A 21,075-nucleotide genomic window follows, 5' to 3' on the forward strand; every position below is an offset into this window, starting at 1 on the left:
CAAAGCGAATGCCTGGCTTGGCTGCTGCTCCTGTCTGGTGAGTTGTTGGGGGGACAGCAGGTAACATTGTTGAAGTAACAGGAAATTCTCTATAGACCAGGCTGGGCCTCGAACCAGGTTTTCTTCATAAGACACTGCAGACTCAAAGACCTTTTTACAATGCTGTAGTGTCAGGTCACCTGCATGTCGGATGTTTGCATGGAGATTTACAATAGTGACAAAATTGAAGCCATAAAATAGCAATGGGGATGACTTTGTGGTTTGGGGGTCACCACGACCCAACATGGGGAGCTGTCTTGAATGAAAGGCTGGGACCCACTGGCTTGCTAACTTCGCTAAGCTTAAGCTATTTTGGTAAACCGGAGCATACGAGAAACTTATATTCTGCAATGGTGCACTATAAATATTTATTTATTTATTATGTATACAATATTCTGTCTGTGTATGTCTGCAGGCCAGAAGAGGGCACCAGACCTCATTCCAGATGGTTATGAGCCACCATGTGGTTGCCGGGAATTGAACTCAGGGCCTTTGGAAGAGCAGGCAATGCTCTTAACCACTGAGCCATCTCTCCAGCCCAATGGTGCACTATAAAAGGATCAGAAATCCCCCTGTCTCTCTAGGGACTGTGTCTATACATTAGAAGTTTTATTTTGATACTGAAAGGAGCTTCAGTTGAGAAGTTGCTATTTTTTGAGGCTCAAACTTAACGGATCTGAAGCTCCAAAGCCCTTTCCCCAAGGTCAGGGTCAAAGCCCGGTTCCCTCAAGGGTTTGCAGAGAGTTTTTGCTTATTACAGAGGGGGTAGGTCTCCTCAACTCTGGCAAACGGAACTGTGGCCCTTCCGTTCACTGAAGACTGTGGTGCCCATTAACTTGTCAAGGGCAATGCCAGCCTTTAGGGTCCCTCGTCCCTGCTCACAAGTCCTGCCCAGGCAATCCTAGTCTCATAAAAGCAAATAACTCTTTATAAATTGTTAAGGAGGCAGGGCTGTGGTGGCGCCCGCCTTTAATCCCAGCACTCTGGGAGGCAGAGGCAGGCAGATCTCTGTGAGTTCGAGGCCAGCCTGGTCTACAAGAGTGAGTTCCAGGACAGGAACCAAAAACTATGGAGAAACCCTGTCACGAAAAATCCAGAAAAATAAAAAATAAATAAATTGTTAAGGATAATTAAGAAATACGAGCTAATGGTCGGTCACCTTACAAATGATCAAATTCTTTCATGTGTTCAGAACTGTGTGTGTAGCCATACTAAGTATTAATGTGATGAACTATAGAAAAAAGCTTTATGTAGCCTAGATGTGGTTCCAACGTTAAGCCTAGGTTTATCTAGCTCAGATATACTTACCGGAGTTGTATTCTGAGTCCAATTCTTGACTCTATGATAGGTGCCTTTTTATATTGGGATCTAACAGCCATCAACTTAATGGTATCCAGACAGGTTACCCCCCATCCCCTTGTTTTTATACAATAATTTTTTTCAAGTGCAGCCAGATTGTTTCTAATGATTTCTGAGTGGTTTGAATAGAAACAATAACCTTTCTGTTTTACACAGAGTCGGTGGAGTGCCCTATCTAACTATTTCAGCTAATGAATCTGCCTGTTGCTAGATCTGGGTCTGCTGGGTTTCAACAGGAACCTTTTCTGGTACGCCAAGAGGCACTATAGATATTTTGTCCCCATGCCAGGGGGTTTCCTTTTGATCTAACAGTCCAGCTTGCTGGGGTCAAGGGGCAAGAATATATCCTGATGTACTTCCTGCCTGTGAACCTCCCACCCACGTGTGATCAAGCATATCTAGTGTGGGAAGGAAAGCAAACTTGTATAGGGGAGTGGAAAACCTGGGGCTTGTTATCTCCCGTAAACAGCAGCCTCCGTCATTTCAGGAGCCACCTGTCTCTGGGTAGGAGGTTTGCAGGTCAGAGGCGGTTTTGTTTCATGGATCTCTAAGACTTAGTAATTAAAGCTGAAAATGTAACTTTGGCTCTCACAGTCCCCCTTGAGTTGTAATCTGGCTCAAATCCTTGACTCTGTGATGGGTTCCTGTTTAGATTGGGATCTACTAACCATCAGCTTAATGGTACCCAGATAGGAATGACCATTTAGTTCAGGCATCAGTGATGCCAGAGCCAACAGCAATTAGGAGGAACAGATGGTCCGGATGCACGCAGGAGGCAGAGAAGCAGATCTCTGGGTTCGAGACCAGCCTGGTTTACAAAGTGAGTTCCAGGACAGACAGGGCTATGTAGGAAACCTGTCTCCAAAAACAAAACAAACAAGTAAAACAAACAAATGAAAACTCCAAAAAACAGAAACACAAAAAATCAAAGTATCCAAGAGAATTTTGTGCATTAGACCTGCATTTTTACATTTTATTGCCTTTTTATTTTGTTTGTTTGAGACAGGCTTCACTGTGCAGCTTGACCGGCTAGGAACTTGCTGGGAGTCTAGGCTGGCCTTGAACTGAGTTCAAGCCTGGCATAGACTAGCAATTTTATTGATTAGAATTTTTTTTTTTTTTGGAGTCAAGAGTTTCCTACATAGCCGTGGTAGGTCTGGAATGTCCTAGGTAGACCAAGCTGGTCTTGAGCTTACAGAAAGCCTCTTCCTTTCAGTTCTTCATTAGAATTCTTGGACGGGGGCTGGCGACTCGGCTCACTTTTCAGCGTGGAAACCGCGTGTCTGATTCTCCTACCTCTGCAGAAAACAAGTGTGTCTCAGACCTGTGAACCCAGCCCTGAGGAGGCTAGGCAGAATAACCTGGAGTTCAAGGTCATCCTAATGTATGTAGTGAGTTCCAGGTTAACCTGCGATGTAGAATGACCTGCCTTTAAAAAACAAAACAAGGGCTGGAGAGATGGCTCAGAGGTTAAGAGCACTGCCTGCTCTTCCGGGGGACCTGGGTTCCATTCCCATGTGTGGCAGCTCACAGCTGTCTGTAACTCCCACTTTGGTGCCTTGGCTAGGAACACCCCTAAGACTCCCCCAACATGTGAGTGTTTGGAATCCAAAAACCCCAGCCAGTGGGGGTGAGAGCTTTGTCCCGGACTGTCAATTTGTGTCATTTTGTTTTGTCTGCCACTGTCCTGCGTTCTGTGTTTCTTTCTCCGGAAAGCTTAAGCCTCCTAACTCTGGGGTCCGAGTGCTAGGTGGACGCATTATTGGCACTTGTGCTGTGTGTGGATCAGACATCTCTGATTCACCTCTATCTGTAAGGGACAGGGGGTCCCCCTGAAGGAACTGGGAGTCGCAGGTCACACCTGTCAGGCAAGAGCTCACACACTGCGAGACAGGACAGGCCGCCTGAGAGATGGTGTTTGCTGGGAACGTGACGTGCCATCATCTCAGACTTATTTAAAGATATAATGTATAATTAAAAATATAGATTAATGATTACATGTTACAGCCGTCTGGGTTACAGGGTTTTATACGATCAGTCTTCTAGGAAAAGGCAGGATTAAAGCTCTTGGCTAGCCAGTGTTTCATAGCAAAGTCCAAACCTGTTTCTTAAAAACTGTCAACAGCACGTCTGTGGTCACAAAAACTGCAAAAGAGTAATACTTCTAAAGAAGTCATTCAGAAAAATAAAGTGCTAACTTTATATTCGGTAGAAGAGACCATGGCCATCAGACAAACCTAGAACAGAAGCACTGGTGTGGCTTGTTGTGTGATGATACACACACACACACACACACACATATATATCACATACTGTAGATGTGATTCAACTGTGGTTTATAATATATTCTATATGGTGATGCGAATTCACGGTTATAAAGGTCTATTTAGATTAACAAAAACCACAAGAGCTGACTTAGAGATTTACACCTAAATACTTTTTAAAAAATGATTTGTGTATATGAGTGCTCTTTTGCTCGGCACAGGGCGCTGGGTTCCACTACAGGTGGTTGGCGCCACCGTGTGGTTGCTGGGGATAGAACTCAGGACCCCTGGGAGAGAGGCCACTGCTCTGAACCACCACTGAGCCACCTCTCCAGTCCCCTGCACCTAAGGCTTTGCCCAATGGTCAACACCAAGCTTCTAGAGAATTTAGATAAGTGAGAACTTATGTTTGATAAATATGATCAAAAAGTTTTAATTTGACACTAGAAGAGCTTCAACTCAAAATTGTTATTTTTAGGGCTAAACCCACAGAAATGGAACGTAAAGTCCCAGTCTTAGGAGCACTGCTAACTTATTGTAGATTAAGGAACACAATAGTCAGCCATATTGTAAGTGATCAAGTTCTTTAATTGTAGCCATGCTCTGTAATAATACAATTAATTACAGGGATAAGCCTTACTTACTTCCCTGTGTATGTTTTTGATGTTACGCTTAAAACAAGTAACTAGAAACAAAGTTTGTCTATTCAGATATACCTAGATGTTGCTAACTGGAAGGCTCCAGGGTATGCAAAAACATCCCTGAATGTGGTGAGCGCTAGAATTTTCTGTCTGAGGGGAAAACTAAGCAAACACGGGTGCTTTCTCTTTTACTTCATCTTGGGAAAAAATCCTCTCTGAAAATCTCTCTTGCTCCTCTCCATAGCTCTGCATACCTCCTCTCTCAGCCAAACTCCAGACAATCATCTTCAGGCCCCAACCCATTCTGACAACACAAGATGAGTCACACAGTGTTCCTCAGGTGAGGGAGGTCACATCGACCAGCCAGTGAGTGAGTGACCCTTGGCCGTGCACGTAGCTCTTTCCCAGAAAGTGACATTAAATTTCAGGATTTAAACTATGAACAGTTAGCTGGCTGAACCTTGAGGCTGGGAGTACACGCAGAAAGTCCACTGCTGAGAAAGTTATGTCTACTCAAGTTGCTTCAAGCTCTGACTTTGGCTGGGCAGTGGTGGTGCACGCCTTTAATACCAGCACTCGGGAGGCAGAGGCAGACGGATCTCTGTGAGTTTGAGGCCAGCCTGGTCTCTAAGAGCTAGTTCCAGGACAGGCTCCAAAGCTATAGGGAAACCCTGTCTCAAAGACAAAACAAAACAAAAGACAGAATGAGTAGTTGAGATTTGTCAGTCTATATGGAAGGTTTTTGCTGTTTTGGCAGTGCTGAGGATCAAATTGAGTATAAACATTGCACCCATGAAAGTAATTTTTTAAAAAAGATTTATTATGTATAGTGTTCTAACTGCATGTATCCTTTTAGGCCAGAGGAGGGCACCAGATCTCATCACAGATGGCTGTGAACCACCATGTGGGTGCTGGGAATTGAACTCTTGACCTCTGAGCCATCTCTCCAGCCCCATGAAAGTATTTCTAAGACATGAAATCCTACAGTCCTGCATTTGTGTGGCTACAGCTCTCAACTCGACAGACACCAAGTTGTAAGGAGCCGCTTGTTTGTTTCCCCGGCAGCCTGGCAGCTCAGACCCAAAATAACCACACAGGAACTGTATTAATTAAATCATTGCTTGGCCTATTAGCTCTAACTTTTTATTGGCTAGCTCTTACATCTTAATTTAACCCATTTCTACTAATCTGTGTATCATAATGAGGCTGTGGCATACCGATCAGGTAAAGTTCTGGCATCTGTTTCTGGAGGGGCTACATGGGTTCCCTCTGACTCCAAATTCTTTCTCACAGCATTCAGTCTAGTTTTCTCTGCCTACCTATATTCTACTCTGCGTAGGCCTAAGCCAGTTTCTTATTTATTATTCATTAACCAATAGAAGCAACACATACACAGGAAGACTTCCCGTCACCTAGTCACCTGGAAAAAGGGTATCAGCTGAAGAACTGCTGCCATCTGATTGACCTGTGGGTACATCTGTGAGACAGTTTCTTGACTGCTTTTCCATGTAGGAGGACCAAGCTACTATGGTGGTGTCACCTTCAGGAGAGTTTGGGAACAGGCCAGGAGCAGCATTCTTGGCCTGTTTCAGCCCCCACCTCTAGCTCTGCTTCCCTCTGGGATACACTGTGACCTGTGGGCTGTGACCTGAACTAAATACACTCCTCACAAGTGCTCTGGCTCACGGTGTTTACAACAGCCACAGGGAAACTAGGTCGGCCACCCGTCTGAATACACACCAAAGCAATACAGAAACAATTTAAATAATCGAAGTCACTATACAAAAATAAACAAATTAACTTTATTAAGTCATGGCTTCAGTACTTACATTGATTTGTTTAAAAAAATACCAGTTTAGAATATTATTGCAAGTGAATAGGCACAATAAATAGAAAATGGGGACGTGCAGTGGGGGGGGGGGTATCGGCTGACTGCCGTATCGGCTGACTGCCGCCTGCCGTAGCAGACTAGACTCTGACACGCAGTCAGCATTTTCAAAGTGCAGACAAGCCCCCAAGGGGAGGTTTCGAGTGTCTGGAAAATTAGCTTGGCACTCTGGACCACTCACCAAAAACATAAAAACAAAACAAAAAGAAAACAGTGTCTCTGGGAAGCAGCTTCCCAACAACACTGAGTTATCTACTGCTATTCATAAGAACAACTTAAATTACCCAAAGTGCTAAGACTTCATTAGCGGTACTTTAAATCAAAGTTTTAACATTAAATATATGATTACTCAAATATCCTAAGCCGTACGGCAGGCCCAAAAACAATAAGTTACAAATCCTCTGAACCTAATAACTTAAACATGATACGGTTAATGTAACACATTCTATCTCAGCTCACCCTTCATGTAAGGGGTTAGTTTCACTCTGCACTCAAGTGAGGGATGTGGTATCCTAGCAACAGTGATGACACCATTATTATTACAAAGGCAGAACCTGCAAATGTACACATTACTTTGAGTTGCACTTGATTGAAGAAATAATTCTATGGACAGGTGGGTCCCTATTCAATGTACAAATTTTCAGTGGAGCAGGCTTAAGATCCAGGAAGGCTTAACAAATGCTTTCTGACTTTGAACAGACGATAAAGGGACTTCCTAAAGCAAACAAACGGGTCAAAAGGAGGTGGTGCCGGTTCTTATTTCATTTTAGGTATGGTGGATTTCATGAAGCATTAGCTCCCGAGGTATACTTGTTTCTGGACCATACAATTTACACGCTCTTCTTTCAAAGGCAGCAACCATTTGTTTCACAACTTCATCGAAGAACAATGTAGCAAGCTGGGAATGCAGAAGTGAGCGGAATTCAAAAGAAATCTGTAAGGAAATGTGACACATTATCTTACACACATTCACCAGATTCAGCGACACACCCACGACCCGAGCATTCTGGAGGCTGAGGCAGGAGCACTGGGAATGTAAAACTTGAACTCACAGAGATCCCCCTGCCTCTGCCTCTCCAGTGCTGGAATTAAAGGCGGGTGACACTACATGAGGCTAAGTAACTTATCATTAATTAAAAACATTAAAAAAAAAGACAAAAACAAAACAAAATTCTTTAATCCTAGTACTTAGGGAGACAGAGGCAGGGGGATCTCTGTGAATTTGAGTCCAACCTGGACTACAGAACGAGTTCCAGGACAGGCTCCAAAGCTACATAAAGAAACCCTACCCCCCAAAAAAACAAAATAAATAAATAGATGGATAAATAAAAAATTATATGTGCTGAGGTGGCTCGGTGGGTAAAAGTACCTGCTGCCAAGCCAGATGACCTCAACTTTCATCTTTAGGACCTGTGGAATATCCCTTTACACTGTGTGAATATATGTCATTGTGACTGGTTTAATAAAGAAGCTGGCTGGACACTAGCTGGACAGGTGGAGTTAGGCAGGTGGAGGTTAGGCAGACAAAGAGTGAGCATGAAGAACGGGAGGAGACATGGAGATGATCTTGCCGTACAGAGAAAAGGAACAAGCCATGTGGCAGAGTGTAGGTAAGAAATTTGGGTTAATTTAAAATATAAGAGTTAGCTAGTAACAAGCCTGAGCTATTGGCAGAGCATAATTAATAAAAAGTCTCTGTGGTTATTTGGGAACTGGCCGGTGGGACAGAAAAGTCCACCCACAAGGACCTGCATGGTGGAGGGACAACTGACTCCAAGCTGTCCTCTTCACATACACAGTACACGAAAATGTAACCAAATGACCTTGTATCTGTCAAAAAAAAATCTAACAAAGGAGAAAAAGTAGCAGAAACATAAAAGATTTTCACATGCTCATCACCCCAAATTTCCCTATTTGTCTTATATAACTATATAGCCATAGTAAAGTTGTCAAAATCAGAAAACTATCAGTTGCTAGGTAATAAATGCTAAGATCTAAACGGTAGATTGCTCACACTGCCAACTGTCCTATTAATGTCAACTTTTAGACTGACTCTAGGGCCTTCTGTATGTGATAATTAGTAATTGGGGGGGCGACGATGACAGGATTTAACTGTACAGCTTTCGTTGGCCTTCAAGTTGTGATTCTCCTGCCTCAGCCTCAACAGTGCTAGAACTACAGGCATGCTCTGGCTCTTACTTTATAATGAAAGTAATCAAGAGCTGAGGAAATACTCATTTACCCGGAATTACCACCATCCCTTATGATACAATGCCTGAGTCCCAAGCCCAGAGAAAGCTCATTTCCTAGAAGGAGGGCAGTGAAAAATGGCTTAAACTCACTATGGCAGAGTGATATGAACAAGACACTTAGGAGTCTCTAGATTATTTTTTTAAATATTTATTTATTATGTATACAATAGTCTATATGTATGTATGTCTGCAGGCCAGAAGAGGGCACCAGACCTCATTAGGGACGATTGTGAGCCACCATGTGGTTGCTGGGAATTGAACTCAGGACCTTTGGAAGAGCAGGCAATGCTCTTAACCACTGAGCCATCTCTCCAGTCCTAGATCATTTATTTTTATGATAGAGGGTCTCACTATGCAGACTTGGCTGGCCCCGAACTCACAGAGATTGCATGCCTCCGCATTTCAGCATTGGGACTAACCCACACCTGGCAGGAGTTTCTAGATTCCCCCTTGAATTTGATTTCTGCATCTATTATGTAAGGTATGACTCTAACTTGGTGCTAATTTTAAGCCTCTAATGGGTGTAAATGTCTTAGTATTAAACAGAGAGTGAAATGTTAAGTGTTTGGTTTTCCAGTGACTGACAATCAGTGGACATGCCTAGTCTTCAGTTTATAGTTAAATCTGTAGCTTTTGAGGTTGGCAGAAAGAGGATCTCAAACACTCAAAGATGTAGGAACAATACTATGTATCGAATGGCTTTTCTACTTCGGAATCTATACTGCCCTAATGTTGAAAATTAAAATACACTTTTTTTAAATTATATTTTATTTATTAATTTTGTATACAATATTCTGTGTGTATGTCTGCAGGCCAGAAGAGGGCACCAGACCTCATTACATGGAGGCTGTGAGCCACCATGTGGTTGCCGGGAATTGAACTCAGGACCTTTGGAAGAGCAGGCAATGCTCTTAAACACTGAGCCATCTCTCCAGCCCCCTAAAATACACTTTGCTTCACTAAGTAAGCCATCCTGAAAACATGATCATTCAAAATAACTACTGGAGCCAAGTAGTGGTGGCACACGCCTTTAATGCCAGCACTCAGGACGTCTCCGTGAGTTTGATCCTTCATCTACAAAGCAAGTTCTAGGGCAGCTATAGTGAGACCCCAGCTCAAAACACAACAAAATAATCAACCAACCAGAAAAGGGTTTTATTAGCTCTGAGCAGCAATGTCTTCTGTAATCCTAGCACCTGAGAGGCTGAGAGGTGATTGTGAAGTCAAGACCAGCCCAAGTTGTGGCGCAAACTGCAGTCCACTATAGTGCCGTATTACTTATGTTTGCTTTCCTTTTCTCTCTTTTTTGGTTTTTCAACAAAGGGTTTTGCTGTAGCTTTGGAGCCTGTCCTGGAACTAGCTCTCGTAGACCAGGCTAGCCTTGAACTCACAGAGATCCACCTGCCTCTGCCTCTTGAGTGCTGGGATTAAAGGCGTGCGCCACCACTGCCCTGCTATTATTTATGTTTTAATAAAAAAAGCTTGCCTGAAGATCAGAGGGCAAAGCAGCCACACTAGTCAGCCATAGAGGCCAGGCGGTGGTGGTGCACACCTTTAATCCCAGCACTAGAGAGGAATTTAAGACAGGAGGAGACAGGTGTCAGGTCAGTCTCAGTCCGAGGATGTGGAGAAGCAGGATCGCCCATTTCTGAGGGAGAGGTAAGAGCCAGTGGCTGGTGACTTTGCTCTTTCGATCTTCATCTTGAACCCCAGTATCTGTCTCTGGATTTTTATTATCCATGCTACAGTCCAGCCCAGGTTACAAAGTAAAACCATGCCTCAAACAATGCATAAATTGGGGCTGGCAAGACAGCTTGATGGCACTTAACACCAAGCCCAGTGATTGGGGTTTAATTCCCAGGACCCACAGGACAGGAGGAGAGAAGACCCCTGAAAGCTGCTCCCCAGCCTCTCCCTGCGTGCTGTGCTGCACACACTATAAATAAGAACTATATAACAGACTTACTGAAAAATCCAAGGTACAAGTTCTCGGATAGCCAGGAAGACCTGGGCTAAAACGCCAAATCGTCTCCAAATGATTGAAAAGTTTACCATCGGTACAAGAAGCCTGAAACAAAATGGAGAGAAAAAATAAACACCTTTTATAGGAGCAAGGATCTACCACGACTGGGGCTCATTTCCTTGAGAAATAGTTATCTTTATCAGCTCAGAATACAAGAGATGAAGATGACCATTTTCTCTTCCTGTGACTCGGGACTGCCAGCTGTTCTCCGGTGTGCACTCACCCACTGTCTACTCGCTCTATCGGATTGCACTTCTTCACCAACAAGTCAGTCTGTGGGGGATGCAACTGCTCCCGTGTGTTGACCACAGGTCTCTTCTTCAGTCATTAGCCATATTTCTGAGCCTGGGTCTCTGTGATGTAGAATCACTTTGGAGACCAATCTCTGGTGTCTATAGAGTATTATGATGAGATTAGGTCCACAGGAAGGCCCACCCTAAAGGTGGGCAGCATGACTCCCACAACTGGTGCCCTGGACTGAAGAAACAGGAGACTGCGAAGCACCAGCATCCACCACCCTGACTCTTGGCTGGAGATGCAGTGTGACAAGCGGGCCAAAGCTTCCGCCCCCATGACCGCACCAGCTGCCATGTTTTCTCTACCATAATGAAAGGCTCACTTGAACTGTGAGCCAGCATAGCATAGACCCTGCTTCCTTATGCGGCTTCATATCAGGTGCTTGGCCACAGCAACAATGTGTCAAACAGCCTTCCTGAACCTGGCTTCATTCATCTTGCTAGGCTGCCTGACCAACGAGCTTCAGAGACCCAGCTGCCTCTGCCCTCCAGGACTGGTGTCCCAGCCCATGCACCACTCAGGGCCTTAAGCAAGCACACAGTAAGTACTTTCCCAAATGGGCAGTCCCCCAGCCCCGAGGGGTGCAGTCCCCCAGCCCCGAGGGGTGCAGTCCCCCAGCCCCGAGGGGTGCAGTCCCCCAGCCCCGAGGGGTGCAGTCCCCCAGCCCCCAGGAGTGATTTAAGAACCCCATTTCCAGTCCTGCTACTTACAGGCAACGCTGTACAAGTTAAATACTACATATTTCTTTTTTTATCGTTTTTGTCTAGACAGGGTTTCTCTGTGGTTTTGGAGCCTGTCCTGGAACTCGCTCTTGTAGACCAGGCTGGTCTCGAACTCACAGAGATCCGCCGGCCTCTGCCTCCCGAGTGCTGGGGTTAAAGGCGTGCACCACCACCACTCGTCTTTACACCGCATTTGAGTTGTGAAATAATGTACTTTACACCTTCACTCTGAAATGGCCGATATATTTCTAGGACGAAATGGCTCGCCGGCCTCCATGGCTGTGCAGAGCATGCACACCCCGTGCCCACAGAATTCAGAAGTACCAGATCCCAGCTGCAAGCCATCATGTTGGTGCTGGGAACTGAACCAAGTCCTCTGAAAGGGCAGCTGAATCCCTGAGCCATCTGCTCCATGCTTCTCTCAGCTTCCTGGAACCTCTCACTATCTTACCACTTCTTCCCAAACTTCAAAAACAAGTGTGCCTGGGGTGGTGGCGCACGCCTTTAATGCCAGAGTGCGAGGCCAGCCTGGTCTGAGTTCCAGGACAGCCAGAGCTGTTACACAGAGAAATCCTGTATCGGGAGGAAAAGAAGAGTGTGCACCTTGAACGGTCTGATCTTTCTCTAGTGGTAAAGCTATAAGCTGAATATAGTAAATGTATCAAGTTTTCTTTCCCTTCTTTATTTTTTTTAGAGACAGGCTCACTTTGCAGCTCAGGTAGCCTCAAATTCATAGTCCATTTGCCAAGCACCTTCACTGTCGGGACTGCAGAGTGTGCTATCGTACCCTATCTTAATAGTGCAAAGATGAAGATGTCTCTCGCTTCTGCAGTCGAGTAGTCGTTAGAAGGAAAGCTCAAGCTTCCATCTGGAAGGAATGATACTGATGCTGTATAAACGAACACAATCAGGACACAATAAACAGCTCCCCTCTGCTTACTAGAAGGATCTTTTAAGCTATTACATGTGATTTAACTCATTTAGTATAATAAACATCTAGGGCATATTAAAAAGAAAACTAAACACAACAACAAACTTACCTTTACCAAGTGTGGTTTGACCAAGGTTACGATTGATGTGTATCGCTCCAGAACAGGTGGAAACCCAATTTCTAATCGAGTTTTACAATAGCCAGCTCTCCTAGACAGTATGTCTGATTTTTTACACCAAGGAACGAAATGCTTATAATCTTCCATTCCTGCTACCACGTCATACATTTCTTGCATTGAGTATCTTAAAATGAGAGATAAGGAATATTAACAACTGAGTCCATGGGATAGGAGCTTTAAACAGAATATAAACAAACATTCCTAAGTCACTTGGCACACATGAGCCACACAATGGAACAGGAAATAAAGGAACACACACACACACACACACACACACACACACACACACACGGGAGGTCACAGTGACTGCAGTGATTTAATACGAATGTCCCCATAGACTCATACTTGAATGCTTAGTCATCACGGAGCGGCACTATCTGAGAAGGATCAGAACAACAAGGAGGTAAGGGGCCTTGTTAAAAGGAGGTGTGACCTTACTGGAGGAAATGTGTCACTGGGGATAGGCTTTGAGGTTTCAGAAGCCCATGCTAGGCACGGGCTCTCTACCTGCAGACTGGGGTGTAGCTCTCAGCCACCTCTCCAGCACCATGTCTGCCATGCCTGCTGCCATGATGATAATGGACTAATAAATAACCCTCCAAAACTGAAACCGTAAGCTGCCTCCCCACCCCATTAAATGCTTTCTTTCTTTTTTTTTTTCGAGACAGGGTTTCTCTGTAGCTTTGGAGCCTGTCCCGGAACTAGCTCTGTAGACCAGGCTGGTCTTGAACTCACAGAGATCCGCCTGCCTCTGCCTCAAATGCTTTCTTTTTTAAGAGCTGCCTTGGCCACAGCAACAGGACACTGACTAAGAAAATGAACAAAAACAAAAATGAAACTCTTTGAATATATGTAAAAGGCAACCTGGCTGAGAACCAGATAGTTACTATTGTTGCTCGCAGAGGCAAAAGAAGCATGGGGGCACGTGCCTACAGTCCTAACACTCAAGAGGCTCTGGGAGGAGGATTGCCAAGAGTTCAAGCACAGCTTGAGCTATACAGCAAGTACCAGGCCAGTCAGTGCTACAGAGTGAGACCCTGTCTCAAAACCCAAATAAATAAATAGATCCTGGACACAATTAAAATATAACCCACCATAAAATTACAATTAATCATAAATTACAAAAGGATATTTTGGGTAGCATGGGGGTGGCGCACCTTTACTAACCCCAGCACTCAGAAGGAAGAAGCAGGCAAATCTAGTTCGAGGCCAGCCAGGGCTGCACAGAGAAACCATGTCTTGAAATTCATCGCCAAAGGAAGGAGGCATTTTTGGAGACAGGGTTTTCTGTCTAACAGCCCTAGCTGTCCTGGAACTAGCTCTGTAGACCAGGTTGGGCTCGAACTCAGAGATTCGCCCGCCTCTGCCACTCAAGTGCTGGTAAAGGCATGCTCCACCTGGCATCTTCATGTTTTAATTCATCTTTATAATCATGAAAGAATAACAAAAATGAAGTAAATTATTTCCTTTAAATGTTAACGTTATTTATATCCTATACAGTTAATATAATATTACAGTCTTTCAACGATATGTATAAATCAGCCAGGGCTGTAGACGGGTTAACCTAGAAAAAGCAGTTTGGTCTGTAGGAAGATAATCCAGAGAGAAAGCAGCAAGCCACTCCACAGAAAAGTAAAAGTACTCTTTTAATAAAATCACCATTCCATACAAACCCAATAATCCTTCTCTCTGAATACTCTTTCCGTTTATTTACTAGTGGAGCAGTGATCTTGAAGAAAGTTCTTGCGTAGATCTCTTTAGGCACAACTGAGGCACGCGGTGGAAGCGCTCTGTTCATCAGGATACCACAGGAAGCTAAGTGTCTAAAAACAACGGATAATAGGTAAGACAAAAACTAAACATATTATACAGGCATTATAAAAAGCAATCATATTTCAGAAGTTTGCAACTTTAGAGTAGTGCTGAAAACACAGCTCAGATTCAGAAAGATAAACCAAGTGCACAGAGAAAACAAAAATGAGCTGGAGCAATGGCTCGGAGGAAAAAAGCAGCGGCTGCTCTTCCGGAGGACCCAAGTTCAATTCTCAGCACCCACATGCCAGGTCAAGACTGTCTGTAACTCCAGTTCTAGGTGATATGACACACTCACACAGACTTACACGCAAGCAAAACACCAATGCACATGAAATATAAATAAATGAAAACAAAAACCTCAAATTAGAACAACAGTTGACAGCGTGGTTAGAAGCTTCTGGCACCAATGCTCTCTTCTCTGGAGCTGGCTCTCAGCTGTTACTATGGATCACAACAGTCTGCCACAGGCTGGCTCGGATGTTCTCCATCCAGTACTCAGTTCACCTCAGACATCTGAGTTGGTCCCCAGTGGGTCTCACCGACATGGCTGGATTCCTGCCCATACCAGTGAGCCCTGAGACTGGCCTGAGTCTCGGATCTGGAATCTGGCGTGTTAGAACGGCTACTCCTGACCTCCTCACCATTTATTTCAGCACATGTCCTCTTACAGCACGTGTTACAGCACGGTCCTCTTACAAAGGGATAGCTGTCTGAGGCGAGTCTATGTGCAGACTCCAGCTAGGCCCTCTTCACCTTCTTAAACCATGTCTTTATATATGAGTGCTGTCTGCATGTTCACCTGCGTGCCAGAAGAGGGCATCAGAACCCATGATAGATGGTTGTGAGCCACCAATCACTGTGTGGTGGCTGGGAATTGACCTCAGGACCCCTAGGAGAGTAGTCAATGATGTTAACCACTGAACCATCTCCCCAGCCCTGTTCACTTTTCTCTAACAAGCTGACTGAATAGCTATTTTACACTATCCCCGCCATTATTAGTCCACACACACTGAAGCTCTGATTCGGTCTTGACTGTTAATGACTACAGAGCACCACAGTGTACGGCATATGAGCCTCACAGAGATGACACCGTAGCTAAGTACCCCACTACAGATACAGACACACGACTAAAATGAAAACTCTTCAAAAGACTGTGTGGGCTGGAGAGATGGCTCATCCTTTAAGAGTGCATACTGCTCCTGCAGACACCTGAGTTCAGTTTCCAGAACCCAAACTGGGCAGCTTACAACAATCGCTAACTCTAGCTCTAGGGGATCGGAACCCTCTTCTGGACTCTGAGAGTCACCCACATATATACACGAAGTTAAGGAAAAGAAAACAGTGTCAGGGAACCAGAAAAAAATACTCAGCGGGTAAAGGTTCAGCAAGTAACTCAACAGCCTGACAATCCCAAAACCCTGAAGGCAAAGGGAGTCAACTCCACCACACTGCCCTCTGACCTTACACACTCACCAGACATCACAGATGCAAGCACAGAGTACCACATAGTTGTTTAGAGTGCTAAAAACAAATGGGTGTGGAGTTATGACCAAATCTTCAGATAAGGTGTGCCTGGAAACCTTGGAATTGTTTTAGTGGACGTGCAATAAGCAGGGCTGTGCCTAGTGCACAGGCTGTAATCACAGACACTCAGATCTTGAGTTCAAGGCCAGACTGGAAAACTTAGTGAAAGTCTGTCTCAACCTAAAAATGTCTTGGGGTTATAGCTCAATGGTAAAATATATATACTTATTATGAATAGAGAAACACACTTACTTATATGTAAATAATATAACTAAATGGAGCGGGGATTCCGGGCAGAGTGAAAGACAGTCTGGCACAGCAGAACACGCCTGCAATCCCAGCACTCTGGGAGAGAGGCAGGAGGATAAGCAAGAATTCAAAGACAACCTGGTTTTCTACACAGTGAATTCCAGGAGGCCAGACACAGGCAGACTCTGTTTAACCAACTAACAAGCACCAGGCTCAGGGCAGACACTTGGTAATTCCACCACTAGGGAGCATCAGGACTTAAAGTCATTCAAGGCTACAGAGTTTGAGGTCAGCTGAGACGACAGGAGAGGCTGTCTCAGACTAAGCACACCAATGCTGCAGGGGCAGTATAACAGGCCAGGAGGACAGTATAACAAATACTGCGGGCTGAAGAGATGGCCCAGTGGGTCAAGCTCATGCCAGGAAAACATGAGGACCTCAGTTCTCAAGAATCCACATAGAAGTCAGATGCAGACAGCACGCTGTGTTCCTCCACACTTAAAGGGAAGCCCCGGGATCTCGCTCACACACAACACACACACACACACAAGCAGGAAACTACCTGGTTGCAAGAAATAGAGAAATCAAGCCAGAACTGAGCTGTGAGCTTCCTCTCTCACTGTGGCAAACTTCCACAGTCAAGGAGGCACTACGGCAGGCTGCTATGGATCAAGTCCTTAGTATTTCCCAGGCTAAGTGGGTATCAGCTTATCAGGCAGGCTGAGCTCAATGGTGTAATATTGGCATGACTACTACACAGGAAAGGGATGTTTTCCTGGCTGGATTTGAGGCCCACGCCCTAGGAAGACATTCACGCCTGTCCTGTGAATCTGGGAGGTCACAGGCCTTAGCATGGAGCCTGTTACTGTCGTTTTGCTAAATGGACATGTTGTCAGACTGTTTTCTAAACACAACATTTACACCCCTAACCGACTGCTACGTTCAGCCTGTCAGACACGTTTCTTTTCCCAAGTGGATGAAAGTATATACAGAAACTCAGAGCAGTTAAAGCACTGAGACTAAGGGATTGTTGGGCACTCAGCCCTAACTGGGACCTCTGTATCACCTGCTCCAAAGCTCAGGGAACACAGCAACAGAATGAGCAATAAACAACGTAAAAACTGAAGGACAGAGAGGGACACTATACAAAACAGTGTCTTCTGGACAGGAGAGCTGTTACACTCAAGAATGCCCTGTGGCTGTGTCTGCCGGCCACCACCTCCCCAGTACCGAGATTAAAAGCATGCAGCATCATATCCAGCTTCTTTTATAGGGGGGGGGCACAGAAATGACTCAGCAAGTAAAGGTACTTGTCACCAAGCCTGGTGACCTGATTTGCTCCCAGTGACCCACGGTGGAGAAGAGAACTGGCTCCCTAAAGTTGTCCTGAGACTTCTCCAGGTACACACACTAACACACACAGTAATTAATAAAAAGTTGACAAAGCCGTGGCACACCCCCTCAATTCCAGCATTCAGGGGCAGAGGCAGTTGGATCTTTGTGAGTTCAAGGCCAGCCTGACCTACAAAGTTGAGTTCCGGGAGAGCCAAAGCTACATAATGAGACCCTGTCTCAATAAATACATAAATGAAATTTTGATAATGAAAACTTATAAAAATAACTTAAAACATTTATCAAATTAGTGTAAGGCCAAAAAAAAAAAGAGAGAAACAACAACAACAAAAAGAACAAAAAAAAACAGTATGCAAAATGCCTAGTTGTTTATTTTCTCTACATGGTCCTGACTAGCATGGAACACCAGGCTGGCCCTGAACTAGCAGAGATCCACCTGCCTCTGCCTCTGCCTCTGCCTCTTTCCTTGTGTTACTTTTGTTTCTGAGACAGAGACTCACTCTGTGTAGACCAGGTTAGGCTTGAGCTCGAAATCCAGCGTGTGTGTTTAAAACACTAACACATCTCCTGACCAGTGTGCCTGCCTTGGTTACAGTGTCCTGGACAGCACATCTGTTCTCACACCCTGCTGAGGGCTGGGGACATAGAGGTAGAGCTGGCTAACATGTTCATGGCCCCAGGGCTGGCTCTAGCTCCTCTTCCATTCAACTGACCCAAGAGGCTAGAATTGCAAGATGGAGAGCCAAACAATTAGCTGCTTATGCAATTAAACCAATAAACGAATACTGAAACTCACGGCAAACACACATTTTATCACTGATATTCCAAAGCCACTCTTTCAAATAACCTATTATAATAAAGGGCGGAACACAAGCTGATGTATTCTCAAGTCATTTTTGTTGCCTTTTTTGTTGTTGTTGTTTTTGAGATCTAGGCTGGTCTAGACTTCCTGAGCACAAGCCTCAAACCACAGGGAGCAAACGGGCACCTAAGGTGTTATAGAAGCAGATCTCAAGTATGAAGAGATTACATCCTGCTCGGAAAGCTACCTGTTGAGGATAAGCTATCTGATTTCACTTTAGTTTGGAGGTGGAGCATTGTTCTTACTTTTTGTTTTGCACTTTTGCTTTTTTTTTTTTCTTTTTTTCTTCGAGACAGGGTCTCTCTGTGTAACGGCTCTAGCTGTTCTGTAGACCAGGATGGTCTCGAACTCACAGAGATCCACCTGCCTCTGCCTCCCGGGTGCTGAGAGCGCCACCACTGCCAAGCAGTTTTTGTTTTTGACGCAGGATCTCACCCTGTAGCTCTGGCTGGTCTGGAACTAGCTATAGCTAGCAAGGCAGACCAGGGTGGCCTCAAGCACTAGGCCCCGCCTCTTTGTTGCTATTTTAAAGTCTTCATTCAACTTCAAAGTCCCGGAGCTCAGCAAGATTTGTGCTTTCTCCTCTGTAACGTACACATATCGATTCATTTTAAATACTAATTTGGCTTTGTGGTCTTGAGACTGGGTCTCACTTTGTAGCTTAAGCTGGCCTCGAACTCACAGCGATCCTCCTACCTTCGCTTCGCGGCCAGGACTAACAGGTTTGAGCCACCACGCCCAGCGAATTTTAATTTTTGAGACTAGTATTACACTATCATTCGTAACAGAAAACTGCGTGTCGAACTTACACTAAACCTTAACGTCTCGACATTCATCTCCACCCTCAAGCCCCTGAAACGGGCCAACCAGGAAACCTGGAGGCCTAACCACCTTCAAGGTTACAGGACCTCAGAGCGCAGAGGAAAACAAAACAAAACACAACAGGTCCTCTGTGTTGGCTGCGTTTCATTCTGCGAGGGCCGAGTGGCCGGGGTCAAAGAACTCGGAGGCGAGGAAGGCAGCGAGCGTCTGCCGGGCGGTTCACCGCCAGGACACGCACTCCCACGGCCCCGGGAGCCGCCCGCCGCCGCCCGCCGCATGCCAGGAGACCGGAAGGACGGGAGCGGGCGGCCGAGCAGCCACTCGGCTGCTCCCACGGCCGCCTCGTCGCTGACTCACTCCGAAAACACGAGGTGCACGCGGGCCAGCCATCTCCGGGCCCCGCCGGAGCCCCGCGCCCAGCCTACGGTCAGCGCCCTGGCCACAGCCCCGCCCCGCGCCGGCCGGCCGGCCGCCCGGAAAACCTCCGCTCGCTACCTGACGTTGCGCGCAGGTCCCCGCGCCGGGGCTTCCGCCACCGTGGTCGACTTCGGACGGCACCCCGACGCCACCCTGGCCAGCACCCTCTGACCGGTCCGAGCTGCCATGATCGTCTGGCTGAAGCCGGTAGGCGACGCCGGTACCGGGGCCCGAGGCACCGCCCTCCGGCCGGCCAGGCGGGAGGGCTTCTGCGCCTCTCAGCCAATCCGCAGGCCCTCTGGGCAACGGGACACGCCCCTTCTCCGCGTTTCCCCGCCCCCGCCCCCATGACGCCAGGCTGACGCCAGACTGACGCACGCGCCCGCCGGCCAATCAGAGGAGCGCAAATCGCCGGGACACGCGCCGCCCCTGCCACGCGCCTGCGCACTTAGGTAGTCTGCGTGGCGCCCTCCTCCTGAGTTCGCCCGCGGTCCTGGCTGTAGTCCGGAGCGGGGAGGAAAGAGCCCTGGAGCCTGTGTGTTATGTAATCGTCCCCCTCCGTCCGTCCCCCGTGCTGAGCCCGGCACGTTCTCTCCCCTGCCGCCAAGCCTGGGGTTGTTCCGGGTCACGCTGTCCTGTCCCGGCGGGACCAGGCCGTTCTAGCTGCCTTTTTGCAACGTTGGAAAAAAAAATTGTATTTATTTATGAGGGGCCACCCTTGCCAAGCGTGTGTGTGGAGATCAGAGTGCATTCTCTTTCCATGTGGGTCCGAGGGAGAGAACTCACGTACCAGGCTTGCACAGCGAGTGTTTTTAACCGCTTAGCCTCTTGCTACTTCTATATAATTTAAAATGTTAAATTATGTCCTACTACTTTATGAGAGAGAGTGTGTTTGGGACTGCTGTGTGGGATGTGTCCGGCCCATGGAGGTCAGAGGACAGATTTGTGGAGTCCCCTTTCTCCTTCCATCTTCGTGTGGGTTCTGGGGAAACAATTTGGTTAATAGATTTTTGAGGAATAAACGAGATTGTCAGTTACCCATAGGCAACGAATGTTTTTTGAAGAACTTACTAGCTGCTGGAGAAGGGGATGAGTCTGTCTCCTCAGACAGCTTATATTCCAAAGCAGAAGAGGGATATTAATATATAATACAATATCAGATCGTGTAGCATTAAAAAAATAAAATAGGGAGTAGGGCATAATGGCACATGCCTGTAATCCTGGCACTGGAGAGACCAAAAGAAAAGGCACTCCGGGCTGGATTGAACTCAGTGAGTGGACTCAGAAGGAGTCTGTGATCACGCAGGCCAAGCCCTCCTGCTTCCCGGCTGGAGTGACTAGCCAACAAGGTGTGACCCTTGACAGAGTGATACTGAATACAATCATACGCATACACGTGTGCGTGTGTACACAAATATACACAAACAAATACATGTAAA

The 21,075-nt window shown here is 46.1% G+C and overlaps 1 protein-coding gene across 1 annotated transcript; it reads right to left on the reverse strand.

The window, feature by feature from the left end:
• Positions 1-6,085: 6,085 nt before the first annotated feature.
• Positions 6,086-19,882, reverse strand: Coq10b (coenzyme Q10B). Its single transcript, XM_050159197.1, has 5 exons — positions 19,715-19,882; positions 14,268-14,417; positions 12,526-12,718; positions 10,410-10,511; positions 6,086-7,125 (listed from the first exon to the last, which is right to left on the reverse strand). Exons 1-5 carry the CDS (start codon positions 19,822-19,824, stop codon positions 6,958-6,960), a joined length of 723 nt encoding a protein of 240 aa, XP_050015154.1. The 5' UTR covers positions 19,825-19,882; the 3' UTR covers positions 6,086-6,957.
• Positions 19,883-21,075: the final 1,193 nt, after the last annotated feature.

The sequence above is a fragment of the Alexandromys fortis genome, unplaced genomic scaffold (assembly GCF_014885135.2).
Source record: "Alexandromys fortis isolate MF-2015 unplaced genomic scaffold, M_Fortis_MF-2015_v1.1 scaffold_65, whole genome shotgun sequence".
Classification (NCBI taxonomy): domain Eukaryota; kingdom Metazoa; phylum Chordata; class Mammalia; order Rodentia; family Cricetidae; genus Alexandromys; species Alexandromys fortis.

What these genes read in the sequence shown, in the direction of transcription:
- Coq10b (XM_050159197.1), bottom strand. Translation starts at nt 19,824, where the DNA reads ATGGCAGCTCGGACCGGTCAGAGGGTGCTGGCCAGGGTGGCGTCGGGG. An exon ending in GGACCTGCGCGCAACGTCAG is followed by an intron (nt 14,418 to 19,714) that starts GTAGCGAGCGGA and finishes CGTTGTTTTTAG; the next exon opens with ACACTTAGCTTCCTGTGGTA. An exon ending in TCAAACCACACTTGGTAAAG is followed by an intron (nt 10,512 to 12,525) that starts GTAAGTTTGTTG and finishes ATTTTGTTTCAG; the next exon opens with GCTTCTTGTACCGATGGTAA.